Source organism: Ornithorhynchus anatinus, chromosome 6 (assembly GCF_004115215.2).
Source record: "Ornithorhynchus anatinus isolate Pmale09 chromosome 6, mOrnAna1.pri.v4, whole genome shotgun sequence".
Lineage (NCBI taxonomy): Eukaryota > Metazoa > Chordata > Mammalia > Monotremata > Ornithorhynchidae > Ornithorhynchus > Ornithorhynchus anatinus.
The window spans coordinates 25,222,736-25,235,578 of record NC_041733.1 but is presented as its reverse complement, the minus strand read 5'-3'; the positions used below and the strand labels follow the sequence as shown (position 1 = coordinate 25,235,578).

The 12,843-nt window shown below is 40.7% G+C and overlaps 1 protein-coding gene across 1 annotated transcript in view; it reads right to left on the bottom strand.

Moving 5' to 3' along the window:
* Positions 1 to 222: 222 nt before the first annotated feature.
* LOC100081443 (integrator complex subunit 6-like) overlaps positions 223 to 12,843 on the bottom strand; it is a 48,570-nt gene continuing 35,949 nt past the window's right edge. The window contains 9 exon segments of the mRNA XM_029067260.2: positions 223 to 1,206; positions 4,167 to 4,260; positions 5,065 to 5,451; positions 6,249 to 6,483; positions 6,836 to 6,978; positions 7,157 to 7,280; positions 7,668 to 7,883; positions 10,321 to 10,431; positions 12,055 to 12,149. Of these exon segments, the coding sequence (XP_028923093.1) occupies positions 1,107 to 1,206; positions 4,167 to 4,260; positions 5,065 to 5,451; positions 6,249 to 6,483; positions 6,836 to 6,978; positions 7,157 to 7,280; positions 7,668 to 7,883; positions 10,321 to 10,431; positions 12,055 to 12,149 (1,505 nt within the window). The 3' untranslated portion in view covers positions 223 to 1,106.

Below are 12,843 nucleotides of genomic sequence, written 5' to 3'. Positions count from 1 at the left end.
ACCCCCCCACCAACTGCAACTTATTGCTAAAAATTTTTCTCATTTATCAAATTTAGTATTCCTGGGTCAAATTAAACACAGGATCAGTGACGCTTTGTATTTTAGTCCTTTCCCCCGCAAAAGTAATGGTCTTGTTTCCTAAAATTTTTGTGAAAGGAAGAACAGCATATTAGGAGCAAAGACATACTGCTTAAAACCTTCTCCAGTAAGATCGTGCACCAATTAAAAATTGATAAAATTTTTATTTTGTATGTACACATGGTCCAAAATTTTTACAGTTAAAATATCAAATTAATGATCTCATAACAATACTGTTCAAAATAATCTTTTGTATGAACATTAAATGTAAAATACACGTTTTAAAAACATTCTTTTAGTGCTTCCAAAGCACAGCGTGTGCAAGTCCACCTGAAGAGTCTCCGTCCTCACAGGATGAAAGACAACTGAAGTCAGGGACCTGGGAAGCCTCAGGTGCACTTTCATAATGTCTGTAGACAAAACAGAAGAGAGTCTGAGGTAGATTGTTTAGTGACCACCAGGAGGAAACAGTCACAGGGCTGCCTTTACTTCTCATGACTACAGAATAGCAGTTTCTTTACTGTTTGATTCAATCTACACTGAAACTTGCACAGTCTAAAGGCATGGCTATGTTCTCAGAAACATTACTCTGGTATTTGGCTGTGGCAACATGCAATATCGCCACTCGAGTCTGAACACAGAGCGTCTTTCCACAGAGTGCAGACAGGGCCACACTTCTAACGTGGCATGCTGCCTGGGGCCCAGAAATGTCTTAAAATGACAAAGTTCAAATGAGTAAACTCTCATCACCTGTAGGAGGGGCAGCAATGGTTATTGTCTTCAGCGTGCTGAACGAATAGCACCCTCCACAGACAAAAAAGCCACACCTTTCAGAGCAAATTCATACGGCCATTGCCCAGCTCCTGCTGACAAGTGGTTCGTAAAGTTAAAGCTCCACTGCTTCTTCTCAGGCTGGCAGTGAAGTCCCTTGACCGCCAAGCGTAGCGAGGGTGCTAGCCACACCCTGTCCCACTCTTCTGCAGCACAGCAAACTCATCCCCGGTCCGTATTTGTCTGGCGATTCGCTATTATCTGCTGTTGACATGATTAACTCTCTTGGGGAGACTGTTGAAATCTAGTTCTTCTAGTATTCTCTCTAGATGTTGTATTAGGACTCGTTTTTTAAACCTGGAAGAACGAGAGAGCGACATTTAATGGAGATGCTGTTAAGAGAAATTCATCATCTTTTTATCTAGCCAGTTTTGTACCCTATACGTCCCCCTTTCTTTTTGCTTCCCTCATTGTTTATTGGTACTAAAGGATGGGGTCGAATAGTGTCCCGTGGCTCGGGAGGTCCCTTGACACAAACCCCGCCTGCAAATCCTAATGACTGACCAGGATATTCTTCTCCAACCAACCACCCACTAACCACTCCAAGAGAGCCAAACCTTCCCCTTCTGCGCCTCATTCTCCACCGAGAGGGTTAGGTAGCTGCTACCTTCCCCAGAGGTTGGGCAACTGGTGTTTGGTTTGGGGTTCGATGACGACATTAAGATGTGCAAGTTGACATGTGTCTGTTGACTTTTCTCTCACCCTGCCTCCCCTCCCAACCACACCCAGAGTGCAAAATGCCCAGAGAGCCAGGTATCTGAGATCCCTCATTTCATTATAACTTTCCCACTGGCCGAGAAGAGTGCTTTGCTTCGTGGGCACTTAATAAACGACTGGTGCCTTGAATGGTGGGATCGAAAGTACTGTATGCTTGATAAATGTGAGGACGCCACCAAGATTAGTACTACTAAAATCTAGCAAGGTATGGCCTGGCAAGATGAGAAAAACAGTCAATTCAGAACCAAGATGAGGAAGTTCAATAGCCATGGGGATTTAGTTGGCAGGTGGGTAGTTCCCCTTTCCCTGGACAGAAGGTGCTCTGGGCTAAGGGCCAGAATCTGAGTGGTTTCTGAAATGCCTTCCTTTGGGAGCCCACTGGACACCTTCCCCTGATTGCTCACATTATCCCCCATCCCTCAGTCCCCACCACCCAGAGAGGAAGAGACTATAGGGGGACAATGTGCCTGAAATTGAGGGCTTCCCTCCTTGCCCCCAAGGAGGTACTGAGACTGGCTGATAGAACTGCTCCACAGAGCAGTGCCCATTGCTCTTTCACAGGGGCACCCTGTCCAGCCCATGAGGGACCCAGGGCCATTGGAGGGGGTGGGGGTGAGGTGTTGTTCTGGTACTCATTTGGAATAAGGGCTTCAAAGTGTTTGTCCTGTGACATGTGACACTCTGTTAGGATGCCTTTGGGGGAGTCTATCAGCATCTTCTAGGTTGACCTCACTTTGGAAAAGGGAATCAAAGAATTACAACTATGACCAGCTAGAAGACACATAGAACTTGATAAGAACCCAAAGGCCTTAACTTTCTTACCACTCTATTTGTCTGCACCCGGTTATATCCGGCGTTAAGCTTCTTTACAGTTGGATCACACAGCCCCACTTCCCTCTTCCCCTTGCTTGGCATTACTGAGCCCCTCCCTCCCTCCCTGCTTGCTTTTCTCAACTACTCCAAGCCCCCCTCCCCACCTCATACCCCTCTTCATTAGATGGTCAGCATGTTTCTCCTGCTGGTTTCATGGAGCTTGTGAACATTTCCATATTTCTTTCCCCAACTAAAGTGTTTGCTCCATAAGGGCAGGGAGTGTGTCTTGTGTTTCTACTGTCTATCCAAGTGTTTAATTCAGGGCATTGCATTCAACTGACACTTAGTAATAATAATAATGGGATTTGTTAAGCACTTACTATGTGTCAGGCAATGAACTAAATGTTGGGTAGGATACAAGCAAACTGAGTTTCACACAGTCCCTGTCCCATGTGGGGCTCACAATCACAGTAAATATGAATACTACTACTATATGACAAATACAAAATAAAACCCTCCGTCTAGAGAAAAATCACCAAATTACACCAAGTACCAAAGGAAATATCTAGTTAAGGCCCAAGTGCAGCAGAAAAATGTCACGTCCTAATGGCCGTGACTCAGCGATATCATTGTTATTGAAATGACGAGTTCTGGACTGCTAGCACCAACAGGACATGGAAAAGATGAGAAGTAACCACTGGATCCAACGATGGTCAGACTCATTCAGTAGTGTCGTGCCCCGCTCTATTCTTTACATTTTAAGAATGGAGAGAAACTTGCATGGTCCCAGGAAAGAGCAACAAGAAGAAAATGGTTAATCGGGCAGAGGATAGTAGCTGTGAAAAATCTTGAGTTGGTCAAATTTATTCTGGAGAAAATACGGTTGACGGGGTTATTTCAAGCACTTCAGCATAATACATTTCACTCGGCAGATGCTCAGTAAACATTACCACTTACCACTATTTAACTATGTTTGGGAATATTAAGAGTAAAAAAGATTTCAAACCAATTTTTCTCCAATTCCACAGACAGAAGGAAGGTGAGTGAAATCGTGTCAGTACAATAGAAAATTTTGTGATCACCTGACAGTTTGAACAGACGACCAAAGGAGGAAGTGGAACCTCCACCCAAGAAAATAGGAAATAGGAAAAACAACCATTCATTTTGGATGGCAGAAGTGGGAACCTGCCCAGACTCTGGAGTTTTCCCTCAGTCACTCTACTATGTACGTTCAATCACTTCTCCCTTGTGTCAGGATGCTTAAGACCCCCCTCAGTTTTGCCAGCATGGCATCTCTCGATTTAGGATAACTGGGATTAGAACACTGACCTGACTCACCTGCCGTTTTTATTCGGTGACCAGAGATGTTGTCTTGGGTAGAGCTATTCTCTTCCCCATAAAACTGTATTTTCCTCCAGTGGAGGAGACGGTGGTGCAAAGTTTCCTGCAGCACTACACCTTATCACTATCTGCTGAAGCCTCTAATCCTTCCACCCTCCCCATGACTACGCAATCCTGTTCCCTTCTCACATAAATTCAGCCTCTTGGATAATCTCAGATGATACAGGAGGCTCGATGTTCTCGGTAAGTGCTAGACACGAGCCTACCATCTGGATATCTTTATATGGGAGTGGAGAGGCAGGGAGAGAACAAGCAGCAGCTCTTTTGCCCTGCCCCGGTCACGGTCCCAGGAAGAAAAGACCACCCAGCTCTTCTCTAATACAAACCTTGCTGCTTCCTTGATAGTAAATTCGATGAAGTATTTCTGGATTTCCACAGGTCCTTGTACTTCCTCGAGCAAAGTGAAGATCTTTTCATAATCTGAAGATTAAAAAACAAACTCGTTTTTCTGTGCTATTTCTCTAAGCTGTAATCTTTCATTATGGTTTTAGAAGATATTAGTATTTAATCAAAATAAAGTTCTTTGGCATTCGATAACTGAGTTGCCAGGTTTTTTCTGTACTCTATGAACACAACACAGCCTGCTAAAAGTCTGTTATCACCAAAGTTAAGAAATCTGCACACTGAATTCTAACTTCTAAATAGTTCTAAGAGTTAAATCAATATGGTATCTACTTCCCCAAATAATTGTCATATAAATTAAGCATATTCAATCATCTTTTTAAAAGACCATTTCTGAGGTCAATGCCAGTTCTCTTGGTTTACCCAGAAACCTCACAACTATATAAAAAGTATATTTTAGTTATAATCTAAAAAAATCCACATTTTAAACTGTAAACCCAAGGGTAGGAATTATGGCTTTTATCCCTACTGCACTTTCCCAGATTCCTAATAGTTTCCTTTACACAGTAAGTATTTAATAAGTACCGTGAGCTGATTAGGCCTTTATGCATGTACACAACTCTCTGCGCGCAGTGTTCGCCAGGGGAAGATACTATATGTAAAGCACGGAAAAATTACCCAAGTGGGAGAAGGTAAATTTTCAGTAATTGACCTATTTTCTTACCAAAAGACAGGATAAAACGAGTCAGCCATCTCAAGATGTGTTTAACTCTGACTACAAGATGTCAGTTTCCCTGCCTCGACATTCTGTAATGAAACCCTTTTATCTGAAGGAACACATTCAATAAGTACTGGGCTATCAGACTGTCGTTTTGCACTTACTTCTTCCGGGCTTGCGAACCTCCTTCATTACTTTAATTTTGATATCAGCATTATTCCCTTCTATCATACTATGGGTGATTTTCAATGCACTTGGCACCGTTCCAGAAGTTGACTCCTCCACCACCACTTTTTGGTCATCTAGTGAATGACTGTAGTTTACAGATCCTCTAACAAGTGAATTGCTACCAGGTTTGTGATCCAGTCCATCTTCACTTAAACAATTCATTTCATTAGGCAGAGAGTCCAGGTCATTTGGTAGAATTCCATCTTCCCCAATAACTGCAGGACCCGATGAAACCAACTGTGATGACAAGCCATCGACTTGCTTATCCTGTGACTGACAGTTTTCTATCTTCTCTCCATTACCATCTTGAACTGCACTGGTGTCTGGAATTCAAATTAAGATATTCAGTTTATAATTGCACCATTTTATAAGAGCAAAATTACTCATTTTGGAGTACCCTACCACATTCTGTCCAAATATAAGTACCAAAATGAATAATAATGAAGATTCCACAATCCTTCACCCAAGAGAGCTCTCCTCCCCCTGACAATACCCCCCCCCCCCCCCCCCCCCCCCCGCAATTCCACACACACTCCTGACCTTCAATTGCAGGGTACTAAATCTGAAGAATACTATGGTGTGCTAAAATTGCCAGGGGCTTATTTTGTTTGCTCGACAAAGGAACTAGTACATAAAGCCACTGCCTGTTTTTTAAAGAGGAAGGCAGCGAGGCCTAATGGAACGAAGGTGAAATTAGGAATCCGGAGACCCAAGCTCTGGTCTCAGCTATCATGGGCCTCCTGCAGCCCTGGACAAATAGCTAAAAATTCACTGTGCCTGTTCCCGATTGAATTGTACTTTGCAAACGCTTAGTACAGTGCTCTGCATGCAGTAAGCGCTCAATAAATATGACTGAATGAATGATACCTGCCTTTCCAACCTCTTAGAGCACCTTGAGGGACAGGGATTGTCTGATCTGATTATTTTTTAAATTACTGCTCATACCATTATCATCATCATTATCGTTGTTAAGAGGACATCCTATTTTTTCCCCTGCATATCATTTGTGGGAAGGTAAAATAAACACACAGGAACAGAGAAAACATAACCAACAACAGCTTTAAAGACTACTGACGCCACTGGAAAAGAAATCTTAGCCACCATGGTTCTGTAGTTATACCTTTAAGTACTGGGATGGGCTTTATGAGGTTTGGATAAGATGGAGATCCCGAGGGCGAAGGTGGTCCTTTTCCTCCAACGTGGTTAGTTATTATAGGGGGTGTCTGCGGTCTTCTTAACAGAGGGGACATGCTCCGCCTTCTTTTCAATGAGGCTGGAGTATTTGGTTCTCCAGGACGCTTAATTTTGTTCTGTGGACCTGTCACAAACTCATCCGCTTCATCGATCATCATTCCCTAGGAGGCCGAAATGAAAGCATTCCATTAAAAAACAAAACTATCAAACATAAACCCCCAAAACCCCACCTTTACAGTTAGTCCCAAAAATCTTCTTTACATTTCCAGGTAAGGTTATCTCCAATTAAAGTACTCTGGGTTCCCACAAAGATAACACCTATTCAAAGTCCAATGAATACTATAGGATTCTCTTCCTCAGGTTTTCAGTGGTCACTCTTTCACTACTTATACTAATACAGATACCAGATTTCAATTTTGAAAACAATGGGCTAATTCCAAATTACAATGAGAATCTTATCCCAGGAAGGAAGGGAGGGAGAAAGATACCTTCCGGAAATAGAAAAATTCCTACCTTCTTATCTTGTTTAAAGGGATTGCCAAAAGTATGAAGTCTTTTTGGTTGATCTGGATCAATCTCTCGAAGTGGAGAAGGCAACATCTTCAGATACTCCTGATAGTTACCCATCTGAGCTACTGGTACACTATGAAGGCAATCTGTGAGAGTACAGCATACAAAACAGGTATAAATTACTTTAAACTGGCCCAGGCGAGCTGCTTGTTGCTCTGTTTGTGGGTGTAAGGGGCATTTAAAGTAGACATTCTAAATGGTAAGATAGAAAAATAGGCAAGAAATAGCCCCAAGCCCAATGGTAGCCAAGAAACCGTTCCTTACCTTCATCTTGTCCAACAATAAGCTTGTGGGTTTTCAGTAAATTAGATCTCATTCTAGTTAACTGGTCTAAAAGACTGCTACGAGGAATATCATAAGCATTCCTATATGCCTGAGGTTTCAAATCCTGTTTTAAATGAAGGACAATTAATCTCAATTAGTCTAGACGGTTTCATCCAATAATGTTGGCATTTGTATTTTTATACAATGAATACAACTACACGGAAATAATAATGATTTCTAAAATTAAATGCATTCTCCAATAACTCCAGTCACATTCCAGATTATCTTTTCAGCAGTGACTGGGAGAAATTTCTATTTCCAGGTTTTGAAACTCTTAATTTTTAGGAATATCTTGGAAAAATATTTCAAACATTTGTAAACCACCCATCCAATTAATCTAGACTTACTCCTATTTTGAATGGGGGCTGTTTCCCTTCCAAACTGAGAAATGAGAACAACAAAAATACCATGAAAGACTAAGAAATTTCAAATCTTTTATATAAAAATTTACCTTGTTTAAGAGTCCTATTTGGAAACCAGCAAACTCTTTAATGTTCATTTCTGTTAATCTCAGTGGAGTTTCACCTGTAATTCCTTGCAGTAGCTGTTTAAAATCTTTACTATGAACTAAAGACAATCCAGTGGAGTGATTTTTCACTTTAATTCCAGTCTCCTGAGGGGCTTTCTTTCCCACCGACGCTATTATTCTTTCTGATTCAATTTTGGTCTAAAATGAAGTTAAATTACATATTAAATACATCTACTATATCGCTAACTCTTCTCCAATACAACTAAAGATAATGTTTAATATACCAAAGATGTATAATTCAACTATACCTAATTTCTAAGGTATTTGTGCTCTTCTAAGAAAATTGGATATAGCTAATATATGGAGTTAGAGAAAATATAATTAACAGTTGTTTAGCTTCCAATTAGTACGAAAATGATTAGATCAATAAACAAAGAAAATCAGAAAAAATTTGGCATCTACACCCATATTTATAAAGAATATTTGGTTACCATACAACTCGATTTCAAAACAGTGCTAGCAAAAGCCTTTTCCTTTTAAGACATTTTATCAATAATCAGTGGGCTTTAATCTCGCTTTCTAGCAAGAGCAGAACTAAACCCACTTAACCAGGAAGTTTAGAATTTAGAGTTCTAAATGCTGATCCACTTTCCAGAGCCCAAAAAGGAAAAATAGTCTGGTCCATCAGTCACCTAATTTGGCAGTGTAGTACACAACCAGAATTGTACTTCCACAACTGCTCTAGATCACTGGAAGACTCTAGAGTCCACAAATAGAGGGGATGTGGCTAGCATCTCTCCCTCCTTCCCTAACTAAAGACCTAGTTCCACCATAGCTTTACAGTTTTCAGCATCATGGTCGATAAGTGTTTATATTATGTGAAATCGGAAACATGGCTTTGAGAAATAGTGTGGCCTAGTAGAAAGAGCATGGCCTGGGAATCCGAAGGACCTGGGTTCTAGTCCCAGCTCTACCACTTGCCTGCTGTGTGACCTCCGACAAGTCACTTAACTTCTCTTTGCCTCAGTTACCTCATCCATAAAATGGGGATTAAGACTGTGCACTCCATGAGGGACATGTACTGTATCCAACCAGATTAGCTTTAGCTTCCCCAGTGCTTAGTACAGTGCCGGGCACACAGTAATGTGCTTAACAAATTCCATTAAAAACAAAACAAAACATGGTCCCGTTTATCTAGAATATCATCCATGGGTGGGACCCATTACTTTTGAATAGACAGGGGAGTGAAGTCAGTTGGATCCCTTTCTTTCTGGGGCCTTTAAGCCTGGTGGCAGGAAGTGAGTGAGATTAAAAAAAAATAATGAAGAGACCAATTTAATTTTTACAATTAAAATTTACTTAGCACAGCACCAAAAATCAGTGCCAATCTGTTCTTTAGTGAGGTAATTTTTTTAATTCTATGATGGTGGAATTAGTGAAAACAGGTCTAATTTAATGTTATTATCCTGGATATTGCATTCTGTCATCAATGTCTCCTTGACTCAGGAGCACATAGCAATTCCAAAAAACAGCTTGGAATGAAAACAAAAGAATTTGTAAAATAAATAAATAAATAAATAATTCCTCCACATATAGTAGCCACGCTTCTAAAGGTTCTCATGCTTTTTCATTTCACCGCCTCTTTTCCCCATATCATTTCTCCAGCTGCCCTGCCAAAACACAGCAAAATTTCCATGCTGTTGAGATAGAAGTTACTGTTACCCAATTTTCTTTGTTTCACCCATTTAAGAAAAAGACCAAATTCTGACCTGCATTACAGGCTAGGGCTATTTGGGGCTAGGATAACGGGAGCAGAGGTAATGACCGTGAGGGGCAGGTAGAGAGCAAGGTGCTAATGGGGAGAAATGGGCAGGAAATAAAAGCAATAATGGGGAACACGGTGGAGTGTGGAAGTGGTGGTTCAGAAAAGGTGGGCAGTACTGAGCGTGTTGGTATGGTCTAATGAGGTGATTCTATTGATCCGAGGAAACTGCTAAGGAGCCTTAAACCCAGCTCCACAACTCCTCTTGAAAACCCTCATTTTGAGAAACAAGGACTAACTCTCAGATTTTTCAGAAATACAGTGAATACACTAATAACCCTATGGTAGGAATCACCAGCTCATGAACTACAGTCCTCATTTTGCTACTGATCAGTTGTGTGGCAACAGGCAAGGTAAAAACACTCATACTCAGGTCTCCTGGCCCGTGCTTCCAGTGATCCCAACTGGGGTCACGCTAGATCTGGACTCTACCATCTTGGGTTTTAATATAGGAGACCCGGCAGGATTTTCAAAAACTTTCTGGAAACTACCCAAGGGCCACCTGCAAGTTGGACAATCTTAATTGGGGAACTGCTATAAAACAAAGAGATATACTGAGAAGCACACAAGTAGGTGAGCAACAGATTAGCCACTAGATAATTTGCCTAACTCCTGGTCTTGCTGAAAGCAGAATAGGGGAGGAGAAATTGGGTCAACATTATGAAAAGTCAAAGAGATCCTTACATGAAGTTTAATCAATGTAGTGAATTTAATACTAATCCCAAAAGGAATAGAAATGAACATTTATAAAATTGCAATTTTACTGAAGAAAAGAAAATGCACTTCTAAGGGCAAAGGTTTTATCAATACTACCTGTTGGCTGAGTTTTTTAAGGTAAGAGATAACACTGTAACTAAGTCCACAATCTAAATTATCTGATATCAGATTTGGAGCTCCCATCATCCTTAGTGCTTTCTTTAATGGCTATAAGGAAACAAAATACACAATAGTAAGAAAAGAGTCTTAAAATACTTTAGAATTCACTTATAAGGCTCAAGGGCAAGTAGTTTCGGCAACTTATTTTTTAATGGTTAAGGCACGATACATAAACTTTCAAATGTGAAACAATCAAAGGGAGAAATGAAAATAGCAGGAAGAATACAGAAAGCAAAAAGAAGGTAGAAACAGAAGAAAGGGAGTGAGATAGAAAGAATAGGAAAACAGAAAATCCAAATAATTCAATCAACATCCTAGATTCCAGAAGCTTTTCCACCAACTCGTATTGTCCCCCACTGCTTCTGTTTTGCCAGGGGTACTATAAAATTCAAGTCTCCAATTTGTCACTTCTGAAACCTTTAGTTCAAATCTAATCTAGCCAACGCCTGAAATGAGTCTGATGGTCTCCTTTGGGGTTTTACTGGACATTAGGCCACCATATCAAAGTCAATTTAGCATTACGAGTCCTCCATTCAACAGGCCCATAGTGAGAATTAAGGGAATTTTAAGAGTTGAAAGTTGTGGCATCTGCACTATCAAGAGCACTAGAATTCAGCAAGTCTTAAGAGTAACACAGACTAGCTTACTATTCTTGAATTCAGCCAGTAAATGTAATTCCAGAATTTTAGTTTGAGTAAATCAATTACCAAGCAACATTACAAAATTTGCCCATTAGGAAAAGGACCAAAAGCAGAGAAAGTTTAATTTCAAGAGTTTACACAATGAAACCCCATATTTCTATGCAACACAGATTATCCAAATTAAACTAGGGCCTAAAGCCCATCAGGTCATTGAAAGTTTGACACATTGGCACCTCCACCTCTCAGTTGGGTGGTGGGGGGGAAAATCCTCTCCTGCCCTTTCAACTGATAGGTACGATGAGGAAGAGGAGTTGAACTCTCTTACTAGACCTATTCCCCAGCATGATCTGAGCGGTCTCTCCCTGCTCAGCGGGGAATCACCTGCTGGGCCCACCCCAGTTCCTGCTTAAATTGGGCCTCGGTCCGGTGAGCCCTAGCCAAACAATGTGGCTCAGGCTTCATTTCGAAGGACACGGAGGTATGTAACCAATCTATTTATGACTGCCACCTTAAGCCGCTGTCATTAACAGTCTTTGAAGCACAGAGAAGAACCATTTGACTGGACAAAGTTACAGCTGCATCTCCACAAAGTGGGTTTGCCTTTGCCTGGCCTCTGGTTCTGAGCAAGTGGGAAAAAGTTCCCAGCCCAGTCAACTGAGGAGGAGGCCCAAATAGGTGCAGTGGTGGTGGTTGTTCCTAGCACTGAAGTAGCAAGGGAGAAAATACAAACAGTTAATATTGCAGTTGATCCTCTTTCGGAGTGTTTTGGGGTGTATTAGGACAGAGAATAACAGTGGAAAGTGTGTTGGGGGGTGGGGGTGAGAGAACAGAAAGCAAGAGTTTGTGTATTCGTACTACTTGGGGATTGAATTGATAACCAATGGACAGTCTAACCACATATTATAAGAAGGACAGCCATTTAAAATAATTGAGAGTAAACATTTTAGTTTTTAGGGAAAAAGTGTAAGATGTATTAATTCCTGATGTGGTAGCTATTTTTTAGCTATTAAATAAATATAAAAATACATACCAATAAGAAATAAGGAGGCATAGTTTTTAAGTAGTTGTCGAAAGCCTGTCGCCACTTCAGATTTGGCTTAAGCTTGTGAACTTTAAACAAATCATCTGCAATAGGGAACAGAATGACAAAAGATTACATCATCCTAAATTCTGGGCTTCCATAACTGTTCCCAACTAGTAAAGGTCCTCATTTATTTGAGCTCCAATGGGAAGTTCATGTATAATTGCCTTCAATTCATCCAGAATTCTTGTGGCTATATCAATGCTGGCTGCATTTTTACCTCAAGTATATTTAGGTTCATTTCGGCATAAAACAAAAACAAAAAATAAAACCATCACAACAAAATGTCAGAAAGTAGATTGCTCAGATAATCTTTCTGGAAAATTAAACAGACTTCTCCAATTGTTTGTATAATTATTTGAGCATGACACTGTAATAGTGATCCACTTAAGAGCTGGTCTGGCAAATACATTCTGGCATTTTACTGCAATGCCTATTCAACCCAAAGTGAAATTCGAAGAGAAATGCTCAGCAAGCAGTTACCCCAAGAGCTGCCTTCTGCTTCTCTAATTCGAAGATATGGACTCTTCAAGTCTCTGTCTAAAATAAATTTGATCTTGTCCTCTAAAGTGAGCACATGTAAATCGATGTGAGAAGTGAATTGGAGTGAAATCCAATCCAACAATGTCCACTTTGTTCTGGTACCTGATGATCTCTAAGGTGCAGCCAGAAAGAGTTAATGAATTCTTGGACTAATCGATGATCCTAAGCTTTTCTACTCATGTATTTTATTCCGTT